The sequence below is a fragment of the Chelonia mydas genome, chromosome 15 (genome assembly GCF_015237465.2).
Source record: "Chelonia mydas isolate rCheMyd1 chromosome 15, rCheMyd1.pri.v2, whole genome shotgun sequence".
Taxonomy (NCBI): Eukaryota; Metazoa; Chordata; order Testudines; family Cheloniidae; genus Chelonia; species Chelonia mydas.
In genome coordinates this window covers 25,440,041-25,461,737 of record NC_057856.1, presented here as the reverse complement: position 1 = coordinate 25,461,737, position 21,697 = coordinate 25,440,041, and the positions used below count along the sequence as shown (strand labels likewise).

The 21,697-nt window shown below is 45.2% G+C and overlaps 1 protein-coding gene across 10 annotated transcripts in view; it reads right to left on the bottom strand.

The window, feature by feature from the left end:
• Positions 1–2,834: 2,834 nt before the first annotated feature.
• Positions 2,835–21,697, bottom strand: part of ABCB9 (ATP binding cassette subfamily B member 9) — a 35,150-nt gene continuing 16,287 nt past the window's right edge. For 8 of the 10 annotated variants that reach the window (XM_037878791.2, XM_043529206.1, XM_007058277.4 and 5 more), the window contains 6 exons: positions 19,213–19,341; positions 16,781–16,969; positions 12,788–12,961; positions 10,792–10,951; positions 7,794–7,930; positions 2,835–4,608 (listed from right to left, as the gene is read on the bottom strand). In XM_037878791.2, the coding sequence (XP_037734719.1) occupies positions 4,309–4,608; positions 7,794–7,930; positions 10,792–10,951; positions 12,788–12,961; positions 16,781–16,969; positions 19,213–19,341 (1,089 nt within the window). In that variant the 3' untranslated portion in view covers positions 2,835–4,308. Of the gene's footprint in view, positions 5,992–7,793; positions 7,931–10,791; positions 10,952–12,787; positions 12,962–16,780; positions 16,970–19,212; positions 19,342–21,697 lie in introns of all 10 variants that reach the window. The other 2 variants (XR_006285957.1, XM_043529210.1) reach the window with 2 other exon arrangements.

Sequence of the window (21,697 nt, the reverse complement as noted above, 5' to 3'; positions counted from 1 at the left end):
ATCCTGGATCTCCCTTTCTCCCCTTGTATCATTTCAAGGTTATTTCTGGTACCGGTGCATATTTATTAGGTGTATCCATGTTTTGCAAGTCACCTTTTTGACAGCTTGTTTTGCCTGGAAAAACTGGTTAGTTAGTAGAAACTGAATTTGCAAATCTAATCCTTGAAGCCTATTAACCCCTGCTCTGATGAAGCGGGTTTTAGCCCACGAAAGCTTATGCCTAAATAAATTTGTTAGTTTCTGAGGTGCCACAAGTACTCCTTGGTTTTTTTTTGTTTTTTTGTTTTTTTTTTTTAAACAAATGTACATCATTCAAGCTACCCTGTGGCTTGTTAATTTCCTTTTGTATATTTAGGAAGAGGAGCCCCCTGGAGCTTCTCTTTAGACACTCCATTTTAGTCAAAGGCTGATTCTCTCATATATCAAAATGATGTGACCATCCAGCACATTGGGGAAGAGACAGTGGTCCCAATGCTAGTTAAGAGAGCAAAAGCTGATTGTCAGTACCTTGCTTCTCAGACTAGAAAGGGCAGGGTATGCTACAGAGGCAATACAGTAAGAGCGTAGTCCTGGACACCCTGGTCATCATAAATTCCCAATGAGGTCAGTGCACAAAACTTAGAAGCTAAGGCGCTCAGCTCTGAAAAACAAAGATCTCTAGCAACTCAAATATTGAAATAAAGGTGCTTTGTGGATCTGTAATGTCTTCCCATACCTGTGTAACCAAACACTCCAATGCCTAACCACTGAAATAAATACGTGTTCTTATTTCGGCATAGTCAGATGTATTAGAATATACACATACTGAAATAAACACAGCTGGGTTGATTCACCACACTATGTTTCCATGGTGATGTCAACAGGACATCCGCATTCATTGTCAGCGTGAAGGTACAGATGTAACCATGTGTCACTGATGCGTGGCTATGACCACAGTATCTCACCTTGAATAGATTTCTGGTGGGGTCCTTCAGCATTTACACCAAACACAGTTGTGTTTATGCCAGTATGCACACAGCTCTTGGAATGACATGAAGTAGCTGTAGGAAGGAAAGTGCTACACATGCTCAGCATAGCAATTGCAATCATTCTGAACTTCTTTCCAAACTTAATTTCTTCCAGCTCTCCAGCATGTGCCTTCAGTATCAAGGTCAACAGGTTAAGTTTTAAAACAAAGTCAGCTGAGTTATGTGTGTGGAAAATAAATACCCTTTATCTTAAAAGGAGAAAACTTTTTCTCCACGATTGCATAACTCAACACGGTCTGAACAGACAGCGTGAGGAATGAATGAGGGGGTTTAGAATAGAACAGCTATTTCAAACCTCACTAGAGCAATGGTACAGGCACAATAAGAATAAAATACTTTGCAGACATCTTCAAAGTGTTTTGAAATGTTAACTGATACAAACATCCCTGTGAGGCAGTAGTACCCCATTTTATAGATGGGGAAACACTGGAAGCTGTGAGTTCATATGTTCGTGGAAGGCAGAATGTATTATACACTTGCAGTGAGCTGTAAATATTCATTATTTAAGTACTTGCCCAAGTCAAAAAAACAGAGTCAGTCGTAGAGCTGCAATTAATATCCTGACTTTTAGTCTGGGCTCGCTCCAAGGCACCAAAGTTATAAGGAAATCTCAGGGATCTTAGCATAAAGAAAGATCCAGCCCTACTTGTGGTTTGACAGGATAACTAAGGATATTCACAAACCCTAACATTTAACCCTATCCAGAAAATTTGCTTTGAGTTTTTCTACTGTATAGAAGGGAATTCAGCATCTGTGGCAATGAACACCTAGAAAAGTCAACGTCTGATGTTAGGTCAGACTGTTGCCATTGAGATGCCCAGTTTGCAGTTTCCAATGCATTCTTAGGATCTAAGCATCTGGAGTATTAATAAAAATGAGATTATTATAATAAGCCTGGGAACAAGAATCCTATCTGAGTGCATTTTAACAAAGCACTATGCAGGCTCAGGTTCAGTACAGTCTTTGAGAGTGCTGGCATTGCAATGAAATGTATGACCGTTTACATACCCCATTTAATTTTTATAGGACTCTCCAGCTCACCCATGTACCTCTAGCTCTGGTTTCCAGCATCCCATTTGTTAGCTGGCACTTTATTTTCTTAAATATTATGAAAAGTATTTCTTAAGTATTTCTTAAGTATTATGTCCATTAACCACATTTCTCAGACTTTGCAAAGGAGTAGAAATTTACTCCACTTTTAAGGATTATTGGCCACATTTTGGTCCTAGTTAAATTGATGTAAATGCAGAGTTAACTCTACCCCTTTCAGCTTCTACATGGGGTCCATACACCTGTCACACCTATAGAATAATCTTCTGCAATCAGGTATGTGCCTAGCTATTTACCTTTAACTATGGAAATGTCTGTAGAACGGTACAGATGACTCTAGAATGAGGCAGAATTTCACAAGCACAGGAAGATAAAACAAAAGATTGTACTAGGAATGGCATCACCCTTGGGTTACCTTTGAATTCCAGGGCCCAGACTTTTATCACATTACAAAGGCTGGATACTAAAGATCAAGCTGGTCATGGGGCACATTGCTTTGTGAAATGATGAGATAACACAGAAGGGCAGACATACTAACCAAATGAGACACAGAACAAAAACAAGTCGTGAAGCTGGTTACACCTACTGTTAGGCTTCAGTACGATTAGCTGACGTTCAGCCTAACCTGATCCTTGTAGGTATTGCCTAATTCCCAGTGACAGAACTAGAAAGGTATGTGGTTGTATTCACAAGTTGGCCTGTTAAAAATAACCTGCAACTTATCTGTGAATTAATCAAGCCTTGAGACACTGGGTATGAAGTTGAACGGCAGAGGTAGTACTTTATTTTTAAAGTATCCCCTTTGAGGACACTAAACAGTTTGTAAAACGTCACTTTAAAAATAAAAAACAACAACATTGCAAACAAGAAAGCTGCCGCAAAGTATTACAGAGCAGCAGCCAAACCCTGGAAAGTAATTAACTCGAGAGCTAAAGTGCTTGAGGTCATTAAACAACTGCGCAACCTGAATCAATCTTCCCTGTATGAGATACAATTAATGCTATTTTTAAAATCGCACCTTGCGGGCTGCATAAACGTTCCTGCCAGTCTTTATGGAGTGGTAGTAAGATTGGGCCAGCTCCACCAGTGTTGTATGCAGTTAGAAATGGTATTTTTCTTTCTGCCCTCCTACTAATAAATAAATAAATTAAAAAAAAAACAATCAAAGAACTAAATGTGGAATTCAGGCCGTCGGAGTTAGATTTCAAGGAATGGGGCTGTATGGATTTCTCATGCACTGACATTGCTAGCATAGCCCACAGCTGAATGGGGCCTGGGTAGGGTTTATAAAGTGCCATTATTTATATTTTACGCCTGGTTTTAGGTAATATTTCTCAACCCGGGCACTGAAATTGTGAATTTAAAAACAAGCACATTTTGAAATAAGACTGACTGGCTTTCAATGGACGATGGAGCCAGACAGAAACCAGGCTGGTGCCCATAGAAATAGAGCCATTTAAAAAAATTAACCAAGCTATGGTAAAACTTTACATCCTTTAAAAACAAAAAAATCACCAGACTCCATCAGCGATTCAGAAGGCAGGATCTGCCGGTGGGCCCCTGGCTCACTGCAATGAAGCTAATAAAAGCTCTGCATGGTAATGTTTTAGACAGGAGCCTGCACCTGCAGACACTCTGTGCAGAATTCTCATAGATTTGAATAAGAGTTCTGCACTTTGGGGCTGATCCAGCTTCCATTGAAGCCAATGGGAGCCTTTCCATTGACTTCACTGAGTACGGGATTGGCACCATAGAGTGACTGCAGGATCAAGATCTTACTTTATGTTCAATGTCTTCCTACCAATTCACAAAACTACCTCCTGAAGTTCTTTAAGGGGTTTCATTCTTCCCCTCCATGCATGTGTATAACACCCATTACAATTAACAGCAGTTAAACAGACATATCAGTGGGAGAACAGACCCCCTCAACTGCCTTGGGAATTGCTGACTCTAAGAAAAGAAACCCAGTAGAAATACTGGGAACTGCTAAAGATCCAACTCCCCTTAATAAACTGGGCCCATCATTTCCCTGTTTTACTAGTCTGCCTACTGGAAGCTTAGTATGCGTGACTAGTAAACAGGCCTTGTTCTACAGTAATGTGTCCAAGTCTGGACTACAGTGGACTCCTGTTTCAGCATCCCAACAAGGATCTTTCATGGAATCCTTGGTGTTCTCTCACTTGCGAGCTACAGGATTGTAACCATCCTGTCTCAATCCAGAGAGAGCACGTCACACCCTGAACTCTTCATCCAGTCCTCCCGGCGGCTTCATCGAATCTCCACTGGCAGCAGCTAAGCTAGTCTCCAGATGACAGCCGTCCCCTGTGCCAGTTTCGAGCCCGAGGATCTGTCTCTGCACCAGCTTAGAATAAAGGCCGCCTTCTTCCATGAGCTCCTTGTGCATTCCCTGCTGCACCACTCGGCCTTTGTCTAAAACAATGATGTTGTGTGCCTTCTCGACAGTGCTCAGCCTGTGGGCTATGACAAGCACAGTGTGGTTCTGCAAGTCACCATAAATTGCTTGCTGAATCTGTTTGAGGGGGAGGGGGTGGGGAAGGGAAGAGATTAACATACAAACGTCATTGTTATCCATGCGGGGGGGGGGGGGGTGGGGGGGGGGAGAGGGTATTTTATGACTCCTTACTAAGAAATCTGCAATAACAGGTTTATTCTCCTCAGGATACACATGGATCTATGAACAGGATTTCCCATTAGTATTAATGGGAAATAAGCATGAATATCACTGCTCTGGATGGACAACTTATCCCGAAGCACTCCCTCAAACCGCTCAAAATTCAACTCACAAATCCCATCCGTGCAATGCAGCAGCTGCTGCTGCAGCCACTAACTGGTCTGATGGGTCTAGAGATTACAGCCCTGATCCTGCAAGGTGAACTCTCATTAGGACTGGGCCCTGAATTTAGAAGCCGCTCTATAGTGGCAGGGGCTGAAAGAATCTTGCACCTAGTGAATGCACTGGTTTGGAAAAAAGGGGATATAGGCCGGCTGAGCAACAATAAAGGCAGCATCACAAAAAACAAGACATTTCTCTTAACATAGTGAGGCAGTTGGTGACTAGGTATGTGTCAAGTGGACACACCTTCTACCTGCTCGGAAACAAAGATGGCTATAGTCCCACAGCTGTCATCATTAATAAAGCATCTGGCTGTCAGCAGTACTAATCCTGAAATGCATTCACGTTACACAAATACAAACCTGTATTTCAGTTTGACTAGAGCCAGTGTCGGCCTTTTGTATATTTCAGTGGGACTTTCAGGCAGGCCCTTCCAAACGCCCAAGCCCCACCTGTTTGTGTGTGGACATTAATGAACTCATACACATTTTTTAAGAATTAAGTTTTTCCTCAGTAACCAGAGTCAAAACTTCCCCTCCATCCTGCGGCTGTGGAGTGTGGCAGGTGCTGCACTCCGTCCTAGAGGTGGCGGCATTTCAATGGTCAGAAGTTTGTATAATGCCGCGGGATAAATGTAAAGTATATTATATTAAACACCCTTCCACTGCCAGCTTCAACATTTGTGAGTCAGTTTCTCTTAACCGTAGGGATCATGCTGTTTTGGGACAGGCACTGTAGACTACACATCTTGCTATAGTGCCTCATATTAAGTTGCATCGTGTACTGAGATGATAGTGTACAAGTTCAAAATACAACACGTCTGCCTGTTCCTAACAATGTCCCAGGCTCCGTGTACTGCACAGTAGCATCATCATGAGATGTGCCCTTAGGTCCTGCTGTGGGACTTCAGCTCCACAGTCTGACCAACTGAGTCATTCCGACATGAGGTATTCAAACCAGCTGCAGTCAACCATGGATCTCAAGTCCCCACGTTTTTGCTGAATTGTTCAGTAGATCTGCAGTCATATTACCTCCTCAAGCTGTGATGTCATCAGATCCCTGAAAGCAAAGCAAGTCTGGGGGAAAATCACTACAGTAACTCCTCACTTAACGTCGTCCCAGTTAACGTTGTTTCGTCGCTGATCAATTAGGGAACAGGCTCGTTTAAAGTTGCGCAATGCTCCCTTATAACGTTGTTTGGCAGCCACCTGCTTTGTCCACTGCTTGCAGGAAGAGCAGCCCGTTGGAGCGAGCTGGTGGGGGCTTGGAACCAGGGTGGGCCGGCAGGCCCCCTAAGTTCCCTGTGTGGCTGCCCCCCCAGCAGGCTATCAATTGCCAGACAGTTCAGGTGTCCCTCCCCGCATTGCCATGTGCTGCTCCCGGGAGCCTCCTGCTTGCTGTGCGGGGGAAGGGGGGGAAGAGTGGTGCTGATGTCAGGTTGTCCCCCTCCCCCCGCTCCTGCACCCCATCTCCACAGCGCAGCGGGACACACACAGGACTCAGGATGGAGGGAGCTTGCTGGTAGCAGCTGCTGTCTCAACTTGCTGATCTACTTAAAAAGGCAGTGTACTTAGAGTGGGGGTAGCATACTTAAAGGGGCAATGCACCTCTCTCTCACATGCACACACACACACACGGTGTGTGTCTCTGATACACATGGTGTGTGCCTCTCTCTCTCTCACACACACACACACACGGTATGTGTCTCTCATACAAACACACATGCACCCGCTGGCACTTTGGAAAGTGGAGGGAGTGGTGGGCGCCAGTGGGATAGCATGGGTTCATCATCATGTTCAGTTTCCGCAGGGAATGTTTGCAGCCACCGCCATGCATCTATTGTGTCTCCTCCCTCCATTTGTGTGGTCTTGTAGAGTGTGAGGCTACATTAACAACAATGTGTTAACCCTTGGGGGGCTCAGCCAATTGCTAGTTAATCATTTAGCAGCACGGCATTCCCTGGGAAATATCCCACCCTCTGACTCCATCACCTCAACCAAGCTTCCCAATCATCATTGCTGTGTATAGTATTAAATTGTTTGTTTAAAACTTATACTCTGTGTGTGTATATATATAGTCTTTTGTCTGGTGAAAAAAATTTCCCTGGAACCTAGCCCCCCTATTTACATTAATTATTATGGGGAAATTGGATTTGCTTAACATCATTTTGCTTAAAGTAGCATTTTTCAGGAACATAACTACAACGTTAAACGAGGCGTTACTGTACTCAGATGGGAGATCTCTATGGAGAATGTAGCTGCTGCAGAAAGTGGTGCTGGCAATTCACCAATTTTCCTTCAAGATGGCACCAAAGCCATATCCCAACACGGTGTTAGGGGGCGCTGTGGTACGAAGGTGCCATAGACAAAGGCTTTGACTGCTCACTGTCCCTGAAGGCTCCCTGGGTACTTTTGGCAAGAGTGGAGAGGCTCATTCTGGTGTCCTGGCTACATTCCAGCTCAGGCAATTACATTCTGTCTTACTGCAGTTTCACCAGGATACAGTTTCCCCCACTCCCTGTCCTAAGCTGTTGTGTAACGTTTCTGTGCATTGTTTAACTTCTTCCCTGGGCAAAGCAATTTGTATCTAACCTGAATTAGGCTTGGTATGTTACAGATGCCAGATCATTCCCTCTGTAATGGTTACAATGTTATGTTTGAAAGAAGATAAAGCGGAAATTAGTTTCTAATTCTCACCGGCTCATACAACAATTGCCAGATGTTAAGAAGGCAACACAGTATGTCCAGACTATGCAGGCCCACCATCTAGAAATTTCAGCTCAGGTCTCTGCCCATCTGTACCCCAAGTCCAGACTTTACTCCTATTTATTTCCTGGAATAAACTGAATTAGCCCTACTAACCGTGTGTTCACTCTCTGCATCCAGGGCACTTGTGGCTTCATCTAGGATTAGGATTGGGGGGGCTCGGATCAAAGCCCTTGCAATAGCCACTCTCTGCTTCTGGCCACCAGACAGCTGCGCTCCTTTTTCACCAGCTTCTGTTTGATGAAAGGGGGGGAAAAGTGAGACAAAAATCAAGATGTATCACTGGATTCAGATTTCTTTCAGTACACCCCCGTGAGGTAAGGCAGTGCAATTTTCCCTATGGGGAACTAAGCTGCAGAGAGATTCATAGATTCCAAGACCAGAAGGAACTACTGTGATCATCTAGTCTAAACTCCTGTATAACCCAGTTCAGAGAACTTCCCCAAAGTAACTCCTAGAGCAGATCTTTTAGTAGAGCCATCCAATCTTGCTTAAAAATCATCATTGAAGCAGAATCCACCATGACCCTTGATAAACTGTTCCTATGGGGGAAGGGATAGCTCAGTGGTTTGAGCATTGGCCTGCTAAAGCCAGGGTTGTGAGTTCAATCCTTGAGGGGGCCATTTAGGGATCTGGGGCAAAAATTGGGGATTGGTCCTGCTTTGAGTAGGGAGTTGGACGAGATGATCTCCTGAGGTCCCTTCTAACCCTGATATTCTATGATTCTAGGATACTCTAAGGTTAAGTGACTTGCCCAAGGTGACATAGGAAGTTGGTGGCAGAGCAGGGAATTGAACTGCAGTCTCTCAAGTCCTAGGCTAGTGCCCTAATGCACCTCATCTCTAAGCTGAAAGGACTGCATTAAGGGAATGGGGGGGGCTCATTCAATCTCTATGGCCTGATCCTGTTCAGTCCTTGGGGCCTCTTCCCAGACCACAAACAGAGACACTAAGGATATGTTTACACAGTGACCGGCAGGGAGTCCTCCAAGCCCAGGATGACAGACTCAGACTCATAGCGCTTGTGCTACCATACTAAAAATAATTGTGTTGATATTGCGTCTCCGGCTGGAGTCAGGCTCTGAAACACATCCCCCTCCCTCGGCTTCAGAGCCCAGGCTCCAGCCTGTGGTACAACCATGTTGCAGCTATTTTTGGTGCAGTAGCACAAGTCCCGTGAGCTCCAGTCTGTCGGCCCTGGCTTGGAGGCTCACTACCATGGACTGTGTAGCGGTACCCTTAGTGTCAATCGTTATGGGGGGAGAGGGGTTAAATAGACACTAGAGCCCTGGAAACTGAACTGAGACCCACCACTCATGTAAACCACCAAACTGACAGATGGAGAATGAAGGGCCCAAGGTTCTTTGGCTGTTTTCCCTCCCTCACTTCCAGAATATATATTAAAACGCTTTGGATACAGATCAACTTTCCTTGTTCAATATTTTGTCTGTCTTTCTCCTACTCTGAAAACAGGAACCAAAAATATCTTGGTACAAGAAGAGAGGAGTGTTCTCATCTCCCAGCAGCCATTCTAACTGTGCCCTCCTCTGAAATACTGGTCTGGGATTTTTAAGGTCAATACTCCTCAATAAGGACCTGATCCCACTAAACTCAGTGGGAGTCTTTCAGGCCCTAAGTTACCAAAATAACCCTGTTCCCCTACAGTAGTCATACCCTTAAAGGAATGCTATAGCCTCTCTCTGCAGCAGTGGATCACCACTGTCAACCTGGCATTTTAGGGGATTGACAAATGCTACAGTGATTCCAAGAGTCCTTGTTAGAATTATCACAGAATATCAGGGTTGGAAGGGACCTCAGGAGGTCATCAAGTCCAACCCCCTGCTCAAAGCAGGACTAATCCCCAATTTTTGCCCCAGATCCCTAAATGGCCCCCTCAAGGATTGAGCTTACAACTCTGGGTTTAGCAGGCCAGTGCTCAAACCACTTGTTCTTAGGATGAGAAATGCTACACGAGCCTGGAAGATCAACTATCCAAAACCTTCATTGACCAGTTCTTCAAAGGAAACCTCAGCACTGAAAGATAGTGCCAGTTATTGCTACTTCTGCACATTTACATATACTGTCAGTTACGTGCACTCTCTCCCTGGAGACCCATTCTGCAGATCTTCCAGTGAAGAGAGAAGGGAAGGGAAACTGAAACATTGCGGTTGCATTGTATAAGCCATTACCCTCATTGGTCCCAATGCAAAGTGCTTCTGTCACCAACACGTCAGCTCTTGTTCCTGCAGATTTATTGTCATTTTATTTTCTTCGTAAGTAGGAGCAGGTTGGTTTATGCCTCACTGCTCAGTTTTATTGCTATTGGGTTGCTAAGAGAATAAGCACACTGAAAAACTAAACGAGATAGAGGGTGTGTTCCATCCAGGACCTGGCACTGGATGAACTACGAGTTAGGGATCCAGAGCCCAATCCTGTTCCTGCGGAAAGCTGACTTAAGGCCCCCCGTAGCCACATAACAGATACACCAGGGGCAACAATAGCACAGAGTTTCACATAAAGCCCAACCAGGTGCCACAGGCCTGACTTGGAGAGACCACCTCTGTGGGGAGAAGATAGTTCAGTCTCCGTAGCTCATTCAGTCCTTGTCCTCTCTGAGGAGCCTATCAATAAGTGGGGGCGTGGGGGGGAGTGGGCAATTAGTGCTAACTCTGGTGAGGGTTTCTGTGATGTGGACACTTACCCAATAAGAAAATGGGCCTGAGACCAAACTAAGTTCACACACAGTAAGCCATGGAACATAAGAATGGCCACACTGGGTCAGACCAATGGTCCACCTAGCTCCTAGCCTGCCAACAGTGGGCGACGCCAGATGCTTCAGTGGGAATGAACAGAACAGGGCAATTATTGAGTCATCCATCCTGTCGGCCAGTCCCAATATCTGGCAGTCAGAGGCCATCTTGGCCAACAGCCATCAATTGCCAGTGAGTTTTGGTCATTGCTAACATGGGCTGAATTTAATCCCTTAACTTGAGAGGAGAGGCTCTGTATTTTACCACCAATCTCCAAGAACTGTTTTGGATATTTAAGTGTCATGCTTCTGCTGCAACTGGAGAAAACGAAATGGTCCGTACTACCTGTCTTGTAGCCATCTTGCAACTCCGTGATAAATGCATGGGCATTGGCCTTCTGAGCAGCTTGGACAACAGACTCGAACGAGACTGAAGTTAAACCGTATGAAATATTTTCCGCAATAGATCGAGCAAACAACACTGGCTCTTGGCTCACTAAAGAGATCTGCAGAAAGGAAGGGAAGAGGCAGTCAGAACCAAAACAGAACAGTCACCGTTTAATGACTACAGTCCTCTCGCAGATTATAATAATTGGTTCCAGTTGGTTTGTGAGTGTAGATGGCAGAGTTCCACCGTTAAACCTAGACCCAAAGTGCCTAAGCCAGAGAGGATTTCAACAAGGGCACTAATTACACTCTGTTGTAGGCTGCCCGTGTGAACAATGCAGCTGCGCCCTCAGAAGTAGCTCTTAGCTGACTCATGGAAGCTGCAGGGCATTAGTCAGCACTGGAAGCACATTTTGCCAGGTGCACCTGGTATTTAAGTGTGGGGAAGTGATTATGCGCCACCTTCATATTGAACCAAGAAACGAAACTGATGAACCATAGGAGCCAAGGGTAATAACACCTGCTAGTGCTTTGTGGTTTCCGGTTTCCGCTGTTTGAAAGCGCAGTTCTTGGAGAACAAAAGTGAATCTGGCCTGTTTATCTCAGGGTATTACCCTATTAAGAACTGCAGCAATGGGACAGAACCCTGCAGCTTTCACTAGTGATATTGTTGCGTTTTGGTTGTAACACTGCAAGCTCAGAGCTGCCATTTCTTGTAGTCCACCGGGCAGTAACACGAAACCAATCCCTGTGCTGGCAACATGTGTCAGTCAGACTAGAGAGAGCCTCCTGCTTCATCTAGCCAGTCACCACGGTTAGGCATCTTGAACACAGCATGGAGATCGCCATCGATGCTGGCTGCAGCAACAGCCTAGCAACCAACACATAAACTCATGTCCAAAACCATTTAAGTCAATAGATGCATGAAGTCAGTATAAAGTGCTCCAGGCCTACAGAGCACAGTGCACTGGTGGGGCGTCTGAGAATTAGACCATTCAGCCACACAGCAGTATTGGCTCTGCATCATTTTTCAATCCCCAAATTAGAAAGTTACAGAGCCGCCATTTTTGATTTCCTAAACAATGCCTTTTCCTTCCCATCCTGAAAGCAACCATTACAAGCTGCAGAACGTAACCCCCTTTTGTAAACTCTCTTACATTTTAAAAATCAAATTTTCCAAATTCTCTCTCAGAAATTAACATGTAGAGCAACAGCAGATATTAAAAGCATATATAATAAAAAAATAACAGCCTTATCTGTGTTACTGACACCACGACATCAGGCTATTTAAAGGGAAAGGATTTAAAAAATTTACTAATATACTTTTCACCATTTATGCCACTAGTCAATTTCATTTTTGGTTTAGAGTCAGTTTCTAACCCCTTATGTTTTCAGGTTCTCATGCAGAAGCTTAATGTTGTATATTCTGGGTTGTAACCACTGCGGAGGAATGTTTATTTGTGTAAGAAAGGAAGCCTGCAGACTTCCAGCGTCTTCTTAGGCAAGTCACTTAACCTTTCTGTCTCCTGGCTTCACCGATGGGGATCGTATACGTCACAGGGTGTTGGAAGATTTAACTAATTAATATTTGTAAAGTGCATGGATAGAAGGTGCTGTAGAAGTGCAAAGTATTTAAAAAACCCTGGTTTATACTAGAATTTTTAAAAACACCCAAACAATCATGGACATGGTTCTACTGGTCTTAGATAGATCTAGTCAAAACAAGGACAATTTGGGGGTGAAATTTTTGGGGGGGAAAAAAGTGCATTTCTTCCTCCCCACCCCCCCATCAAAAAATTTTAACTAGCTCTAGTCTCAGGCATTGAGGAAACATTTTAGAAAGACCTAAATTAAATGTTGGGCCCAAATTTGACCAGACAGTATCCCCTGAATGATCTAAAACCCTTTGATCCATGGCTCAGTAGAGCTATAGTAGGTTTATCAGTAACTCGTACCACTGAGTGCAGGTACTTGTGATCATACATGTTAATAGGCTGCCCATCCAGCAGGACCTGCCCATCTTGAAGAGGGTAGAAATTCTCCAGAATATTGACACAGGAGCTCTTCCCACTGCCCGAAGGACCCACGAGCGCAGTCACTTTGCCAGGATAGAGGGTGAAGGACACATTCTGTAACGTAAGAGGTGAGTGAGTGATAGCCTGTGTACCCGGCCTTTTAAAGCATCCATGTGTCTGATCTGCAGAGAGTACACTAGAAAAGGCAGCTGAAAGAGTGAAAACAGTGATCAGGGTTTTCTTTAGTGCTCCTGTCCCGGCTAGATTGGCTGCCTCCAGCTTCAATGCCAGCAGATGAGCATGTATGAGCGCCCACTAGATAATCTCCCAGTGCTGTATCATCATCTTCTGCCTCACTTCTCCCCTCCCCCCACAACAAGCAGACGGGCCCAACATCTTTTCTTCAGACTCACCTGTCCATAGAACAGGCAGGTCCAAAAACCAGGAGAGAGACTGCAGACCGCATCCCTTTCCTCTGCTACTCTGACACAATTTAACTTGGGAATGGTCAGTGGCCCCCCTCCAGGCCCCAATGCTTTGGTGGCCACATCATAAAAGGCACAACCACAACTGGCAACTTTGTTGGTCATCTCAATAGAGAAGCTAAGGGCTGAATGGGCTAGATTCGGAGGGTCAGGATTGAGGCACACTGGCACCAAGCAGCATGGGGATGCTTTCTCTGCTGTCCCTGTGCTATACCTGTTCTGTGGCTCAGTCTCAAAGGCTGTCAGTCCAGCAATGTCCTGGTACCCACCCTCTGATCTCACCCCTGCTCTTTTTGATTTAATGGGCGGATCTTTTTACAGGGCCCTCCCTCCACCTACTGGAGGTCGAACAGGCCAACAGCTTTCACTAGCACGACACAAAACAGAACATGCCCGCAGTTTCACAAAACATCACCACTGCAAATGGGCAGCTCTACATAGCCTGCTCGCGGTTTCCCTCCCGTGTTATATCTATAAACACTTGGAATCTAGCTGATTCTCCGAGACCACACCATTACCCATATATCCCACGCATCTGAGATCAGCACCTGGTTCGCTGTCTGCCAAGCCTCCAGAGTTACCTAGAAACATCCCTTCTGTCTCAGTGTTAAATAGCTACAAAAGGCTTTCTAGTAAGTGAGCTCACAAATGGACTTTTCCAGCTATGCAAAATCATAGGTGTGAAAGATATGAAAAAACGGGGGGAGGGGGAGGAGGTGGGGGAGAGAAGAGGGACGACAGCGAGGAGTCATCTAGTAAGTCCTCTGGCAGCCAGTTACAAAGAGGTCTGTATGTTAAGATGTGCGAAGTAACAAAAGTCCAACTCAGCCTGTTACATAAAATTGTTTATGAAAGTCAGCCAAAGTTGAATATGCAGAGACTGGTACAAACTGGATGGTTTAGGTTCAGAGAACTGGGAGAAGGGGGTCAAAGTTCCTGGTAAAGTCACAGGTTGGCATGAGAACAAGCTGAAAGAGTCTAGAAATGGGAGGGAACGTTGACAGTTGAAATCCCCAAAATATGTTTCAACTGGACGTTGTTTATCTGGGGGGTCACTCAATGGGAACGGGGGAAAGGGTGGGCTAGAAGGAGCGAGTTTCATCGTCATGGCTGCCACCTGTCTCCTGGGCCCCTGTGATCACCAGGCCTGCACTGTCCTGATCCTCAAGCCAGGCCAGAGAGGGAGCCAAGGACACAGTCACTGCCACCAGCTTCAGCTGAACAATACATGGGGCGGGAGACGTGGGTTCCTGATCTTACCCACTCCTCATGTGTCCTTCCTCCCTTCCCACGTTATCTTTCCTCTTGCCTACCCTCTCCTTTGCCTTTTGTCTAATCAGAGTCTGGCTGAACCGGCCAGAACAACTCCACCTTTTGCACCGAGCCTGTGACCAGAAAGGCAGCTAGTAGCAATGCCTCAAACAGCCTGATAAAAGTTTGCCAGACCGTGAGTGGCTGAGAAGCAGGTGTGCTGGGCCTGTGTCCCTCCAGCAGCCAGTGAAAGTCAGCACCCGAGGCAGAAGCTGCATTTCCTGTCTTTGCTGTTCTTTTCTGTCCCTTTGTCTGTCTGTGGGTGTCTTATTTAGTCTTCGTGGAAACAGGACTGGACTCCAATAACAGCAGCAATAGCTCCAAGCCACCTAAAACTAACCTCTTCCCCATCAAGGACAGGTAATAACATCGGCAATATCCTCTGTCAAACAGGGGCTTCTCCTATACAAAAATCTTAATACAGGGCAAGTAAGGGAAAGAAAATTTTAGTTATAAGCTAGGGACGCATCAACTAGAAGTAACGGAGGAGGAAAAGGACCTTGGAGTATTGGTTGATCATAGGATGACTATGAGCTGCCAATGTGATATGGCTGTGAAAAAAGCTAATGTCGTCTTGGGATGCATCAGGAGAGGTATTTCCAGTAGGGATAAGGAGGTCTTAGTACCGTTATATAAGGCACTGGTGAGACCTCACCTGGAGTACTGTGTGCAGTTCTGGTCTCCCATGTTTAAGAAGGATGAATTCAAACTGGAACAGGTACAGAGAAGGGCTACTAGGATGATCCGAGGAATGGAAAACTTGTCTTATGAAAGGAGACTCAGGGAGCTTGGCTTGTTTAGCCTAACTAAAAGAAGGTTGAGGGGAGATATGATTGCTCTCTATAAATATATCAGAGGGATAAATACCAGAGAGGGAGAGGAATTATTTAAACTCAGTACCAATGTGGACACAAGAACAAATGGATATAAACTGGCCACTAGGAAATTTAGATTAGAAATTAGACGAAGGTTTCTAACCATCAGAGGAGTGAAGTTTTGGAATAGCCTTCCGAGGGAAGTAGTGGGGGCAAAAGATCTATCTTGCTTTAAGATTAAACTCGATAAGTTTATGGAGGAGATGGTATGATGGGATAACATGGCTTTGGTAATTAAATATTCATGGTAAATAGGCCCAATGGCCTGTGATGGGTTTTAGATGGGGCAAGATCCAAGTTACCCGGGAAAGAATTTTCTGTAGTATCTGGCTGATGAATCTTGCCCATATGCTCAGGGTTTAGCTGATCGCCATATTTGGGGTCGGGAAGGAATTTTCCTCCAGGGCAGATTGGAAGGCCCTGGAGGTTTTTCGCCTTCCTCTGTAGCATGGGGCACGGATCACTTGCTGGAGGATTCTCTGCTCCTTGAGGTCTTTAAACTACAATTTGAGGACTTCAATAGCACAGATATAGGTGTGAGGTTTTTTGTGGGAGTGGTGGGTGAAATTCTGTGGCCTGCGTTGTGCAGGAGGTCAGACTAGATGATCATAATGGTCCCTTCTGACCTAAATATCTATGAATCTATGAAAAAAAAAAATAAGGGGAATTACTACAACGAAAGCCTTACTTAACACTTTGTATTTCAAAGGCTTTAACTGTTTTGTTTTCTTTCTTTTTCTGTGTCTTTAATAAAAGAACAACAATAATTTAATGGTGGTCATTACAATGGGAGTTGCCAGCAATAACGTGACTCAAGACCCTGGACCACAATTAGCTCTTTAATGTTGTAAGAGTGAACAAGGGTTTTATTAACATAAGTATCCCTTGTTAGGCCCTAAATGCCCTCTTTTCACCACACCGCCATGTGGAATGGTTTCCCACAATCTATGTCCCAGTATTTTGTCCAGTCTGGTTTGAAAGGTCTCCAAGGATGGGGCTTCCAACATTTCCCTTGGAGGTTTTTAAGGAGGAGTTAGACAAATGAGTTAGTCAGTGATGGTGTAGGTACGGCCTCAGTTTGGGGGGCTGGACTAGATGACCCCTTGAGGTCCCCTCCAGTCCTCCATTTCTATGATTCAATGATTATGCCACAGTCTGAGACTAGTTAGTAATTGACCTGCTGGAGAAATATTGCACTTAACCTATTCCTATGGTGCTGTGTATTCAGGAAGGGAATGCTGAACACGTGCTAAGACCCTCACCTGTAGGACCTGTGTTGCAGACCGGGTAGCATAGGAAAAAGTAACATTTCTGAACTCCACTTTACCCTCCACATGGTCTGGTGCCAGGGTTCCATCGTTCACCATCGTCGGCTTGCGATCTATAAACTCAAACACTTTCTCAGCAGCTCCTACTCCCTGCATTAATCCGCTGTAGACGGAACCAACAGACTAAATAGAAACACAAAACAGGCCTAGGTTACACATCTCCATGTGTCAGAGCTTAGTAGAGAGAGAAATAATGATCATTAAAATATATCACTCTCTTGTAAATGAAATAAACATGCACTACATGGTCATACATTGCAATAGAAAGTAACTTCCCAGATGACAGGGCGGCAGCTAAGCCCAAACTCCCAGGGAACGACATGAACGTAGTACCGTACGCAGAGCCACAAAAGGGTGGGTCGGGTGTGAAAGGGTCTATCTCCCCTCCCACCAATACCTGACGTAGCTTTTGAGTGACCCCTCTCTGGCAGATGCTTGCAGCAGCACTGACTGCTGGTCTAAGATACACTGTATACACCTGCGATTTCAGGATTTGGTCCAACATTTATTACACAGAAGCGTGCAATGGTGGAATGATGGTTATGGAGGTTGTAGAAGGTGCGTGTGTGACAGTGGAAGAAAAATGGAATGCAGGGAGGGGTCTCCCCGAAAACAGATCACCCAAACATGGATTGAAACCCTCCTGTCGTTTTCCATGCAACCAAGACAAGCACTTCCCATAACACCCGGATTCTGCAGCAATCCTATGAATATGGGGCAACCCCTCCCTCCTCTGAAATGCATTTCATCAGCGTCCCAATGGGAACCCAAAGCCCACTCCCAAACCCAGGTCTACTATGCAGCAGACGGTGGGGCCGATTAGAGTAAAACATCCCTTGAAACTCGGATACTCTTCAGCCTCCAGCACCAAGCCCATAGTTTCAGAACAGACAGTGCAAGGAACAGGCATCCCATAAAGAGGAAAGCAGGCTGGAAGCAGCACTGGATCCTGCAGTCCTATGAACAGATGGCTACTGCCACCTGTGCTGTTCTTCATTCCAGAGGAGGCTGGAGCACCTAGGTGATCGCACCAGGCAAGGAGGAAGTTTGGAGCTGATCATTTCTGCCCGGATTAGCTGAGCTAATGAGACAACAGCAGACTTGTGCAGGCTCGGCAATCCCAGGGCTCTCCCGGACAGAATCCCATCTCACTAATTCACTGCCAATTTAGCCGTTTATAACCAATTAAATAAAAGAATCCCACTAAGCTTTTAATGGGCCCTGAAACGTAACAAGCAGCCTCCAAACCCTTTCATCCTTCCCGCAGGAAAGCTTGCCCGGAAGACATCCAAGACTCTGTCCTTCAAGCAATGGACAGCTTTCCGCTCCACTTCCTGCAGCCGGCTGTCTCATCAGCAGATGAGCTACTTCTATTATTTTGAGAGAACAATGTGGTTCTCCCCACCCCGCGCTGTTTGCTGAGCGAGGCTGCCTCCTCAGCACATTGTCACACTGGGGGCAATCGGACCTGGAGGCAAAGTCCCAGGTCTAATCTGAAGGACGTCCTGCAGGAGCTAGTGCCAGCTGGTACGGTGGCAGAAGAGGCCAGGAAACTCAAAGGAATAACAAAAGCAACCAGAGGCAAATCCTCAGCTGGTGTAAAATGGCACAGCCTCATTGGAGTCTTTGGAGATGATTCACACCAGCTAAGGACCCGGCATTCAGTGTCATCTAGGGCCTGATTCTCTCGTGTTATTACTCGATGTGAGTCATACCCAAATCTGGCCCTTCCGAATCAAAAGAGGTTTTTAAGGAGACAAGAGTGACCATGAACCTACCCGCTTTCAGAACTAAATGCAAAACTAATTTCTATTTACAGCTATGTCTACACTACGACAGTAAGTCGACTTACGCTATGCAACTCCAGCTACATGAATAATGTAGCTGGAGTTGATGTATCTTAGGTCGAGTTCCCATGGGGTCTACACCACAGGAGGTCAACGGAAGAAACTCTTCCGTCAACTTACCTTACTCTTCTCGTCGGGGCTAGAGTACAGGGGTCGACTGGAGAGCGATCTGCTGTCGATTTGGTGGGTCTTCAGTAGACCAGCTAAATCGACCGCTGGTGGATCGATCTCAGAGCATTGATCCCAACTGTAGTGTAGACATAGCCTACATAACTTTCCTATAACACCCCTCCACACACAGCAAAACCCTATACCCTGAACCAGCTATTACTCCTATCAGGAGTGGGGGAGGAGAAATAAAGAGTGATTGTCACTGTTTCCATTTTTAAATACCTGGGAGGTGATAAAATACTATGACGATGGTGACCTAGAGAAAAACAAAACACTTCTACTTCCCCTCCCACAGCTTTCTAGCCTGGGATGTGAAAAAAACCTGGTGCATGTATAAACCACACTCACCTCCATGCAATCTCCCAAGACAAATTCATAGATAATAAAAGATATCAGGTTTCCGCTGGTCATTTGCCCAGAGATCACCAGATGGCCACCATAGTAAAGGATACTGACTTGCACCACAAGAAGAGTCAGCTGAAATCAAGCACAGAAACATAAACAGACAATGCTGGTTGTTTCTCGGGCTCATGTTTATTCATTCACACAGCTATCCAGAATTCACCAGTGTAAGCTTTATTACTGGAGTGTCCCAACGGGGTGCTTGAGGTTGTGCAATAGATTGTAAACTCAAAGCAGGGACATTGATGTTGGAGGAACAAAATAGTTGAGAAGCCCAGGTTGATCTATGGGATTTCTGACTCATCTCTTTCATTAAGATTCATGGAAGATGTGTTTAATCCCCCTGTGCTACTCTGAAAGGTTCAACCATAAAGCATCTGATGCTCAGGAGATGGTCAGAGCAGTGGAAATTAAGTCCGATTTAAAAAGAGATCTGAACTAGAGGAGGGTTGAGAACTAGGGGGTCACCAAATGAAATTAATAGGCAGCAGGTTTAAAACAAACAAAAGGAAGTATTTATTCACACAACGCACAGTCAGTCTGTGGAACTCTTTGCCAGAGGATGTTGTGAAGGCCAAGACTATAACCAGGTTCAAAAAAGAACTAGATAAATTCATGGAGGATAGGTCCATCAATGGCTACTAGCCAGGATGGGCAGGGATGGTGTCCTTAGCCTTGTTTTGCCAGAAATTGGGAATGGGCGACAGGGGATGGATCACTTGATGATTACCTGTTCTGTTCATTCCCTCTGGGGCACCTGGAATTTGGCCACTGTCAGAAGAGAGGATGTGGGGCTAGATGGACCTTTGGTCTGACCCAGTATGGCCGTTCTTATGTTCTTATGCAGTTTGTCTTTGGATTATGCTAGAGTTCAGGGTGGGGGTTGAATCAGTGCCAGGGTTTGGACTGGACAGCCCCAAAATCTCAAGATACCATAATGGATACTGTCAGCATTCAAAGCAGAAAACAGGGCCTTTCTGATATAGGATCCAACCCAGAAGCGGGATTCATATCTGGGAATTCAAAGCCAAATGCTCTGCTCATCTCTTGAAACATGAAGGGTTTGGGATTTGGGATTCTGGGCTGCCTCTAGTTCGATCTGCAATGTACTGCAAGGGGCAAGGAGAGACGAGCCATGCTGCAGGACTGTGGTGTTATGTCAGATATTGCGAAAAACATGTAACATCTAAACAATTGATTTGTATGGAAAATTAAAACGGGATGAACTGAGTTTAGGGATGAATATATGCAAGAGAGCGTGGGCTAAAGAGATAGGCCTGAAGCATAACTTTCAGATCCCAGTCCAAACTTCCTCAAGTATCATGGGCATTTGAAGGGGTATTCTTCTTTAATTCGGTAGCATGTTTCCTCAAGCAACGGGCTGTAATTAAAAGCTCTGATTCTGAAAAGCCCCAAGCATTGGAAGGAAGCATGATCTTGTAGTGAAAACACTGTCCGAGGACTCAGGAGATCCAAGTTCAGTTCCTGTCTCTGCCACAGACTCCCTGTGTGACCATGGGCAACTCCCTTCAATCTCCCTGTGACTCAGTCTCCAGTCTTTTGCTTATCTCTTTATACCACCCTTTGTCTTGTCTATTGAGATTGCAAACTCTCACTGAGTGAGTGGCCAGTGCCAACTACAATTCAACCGAGATCCCAGCTGGGATCTCTAGGCGCTGCTGTGATACTAATTCAACAACAAGAAATAACAGTTTACAGATCCCATTAACCTCCCTGGGAGCTGCAGTGGTTCAGCACCTCTCTGTCCCCAAGTTAGTGCAGAAGTGTATAAATCACAGAAGTGTAGGGCTAGAAGGGACCTCAAGAAGTCTAGTCCAGTCCCCTGCACTCAAGGCAGGACTATGTAATAACAAGACCAAAACAAATTGGTTTGTCTCTAAGGTGCCACTAGTACTCCTTTTCTTTTTAAGACCGAAACAATTAAAACAAAGAACTAACCTAAACATGACTCGCCTTAGAATGGGTTTCCCTGAGCATTTGGGACCAAAAGGGAACATTTTATCAGAGTTTTCACCTACTCAAAAATGCTAGCTTTCCACTTCAAACTGAAGATGCCAGGAGAAGCCCATGTTCGCTATGCCCCTGGTAGGCAAAGCTGTTATTAACATTACTGGCATCCAAGCAGAGGAAGCCCTACGACCAGAAATCTGCCTGCATGTGGTTAAAGAATAAATAAATACATAAAAACCACTTAGGAGCATAGGCAGGGTCAGCAGTAGTTTACATTAAGGGGACAGATGAGAGGATGGAGTATGTGGAAATTAACGAGTAACACACTAGTACCCCATGTGCCCCTGGTTCCACCCTGCAGCTGTTTGTTTCAAGGGTACTTAAGGTCAACCCTGAAATCCAGAAAGTACATGTGAAGTTCAGAGCAAACATTGGCACTGAAATGTACATGGAGCTCTGG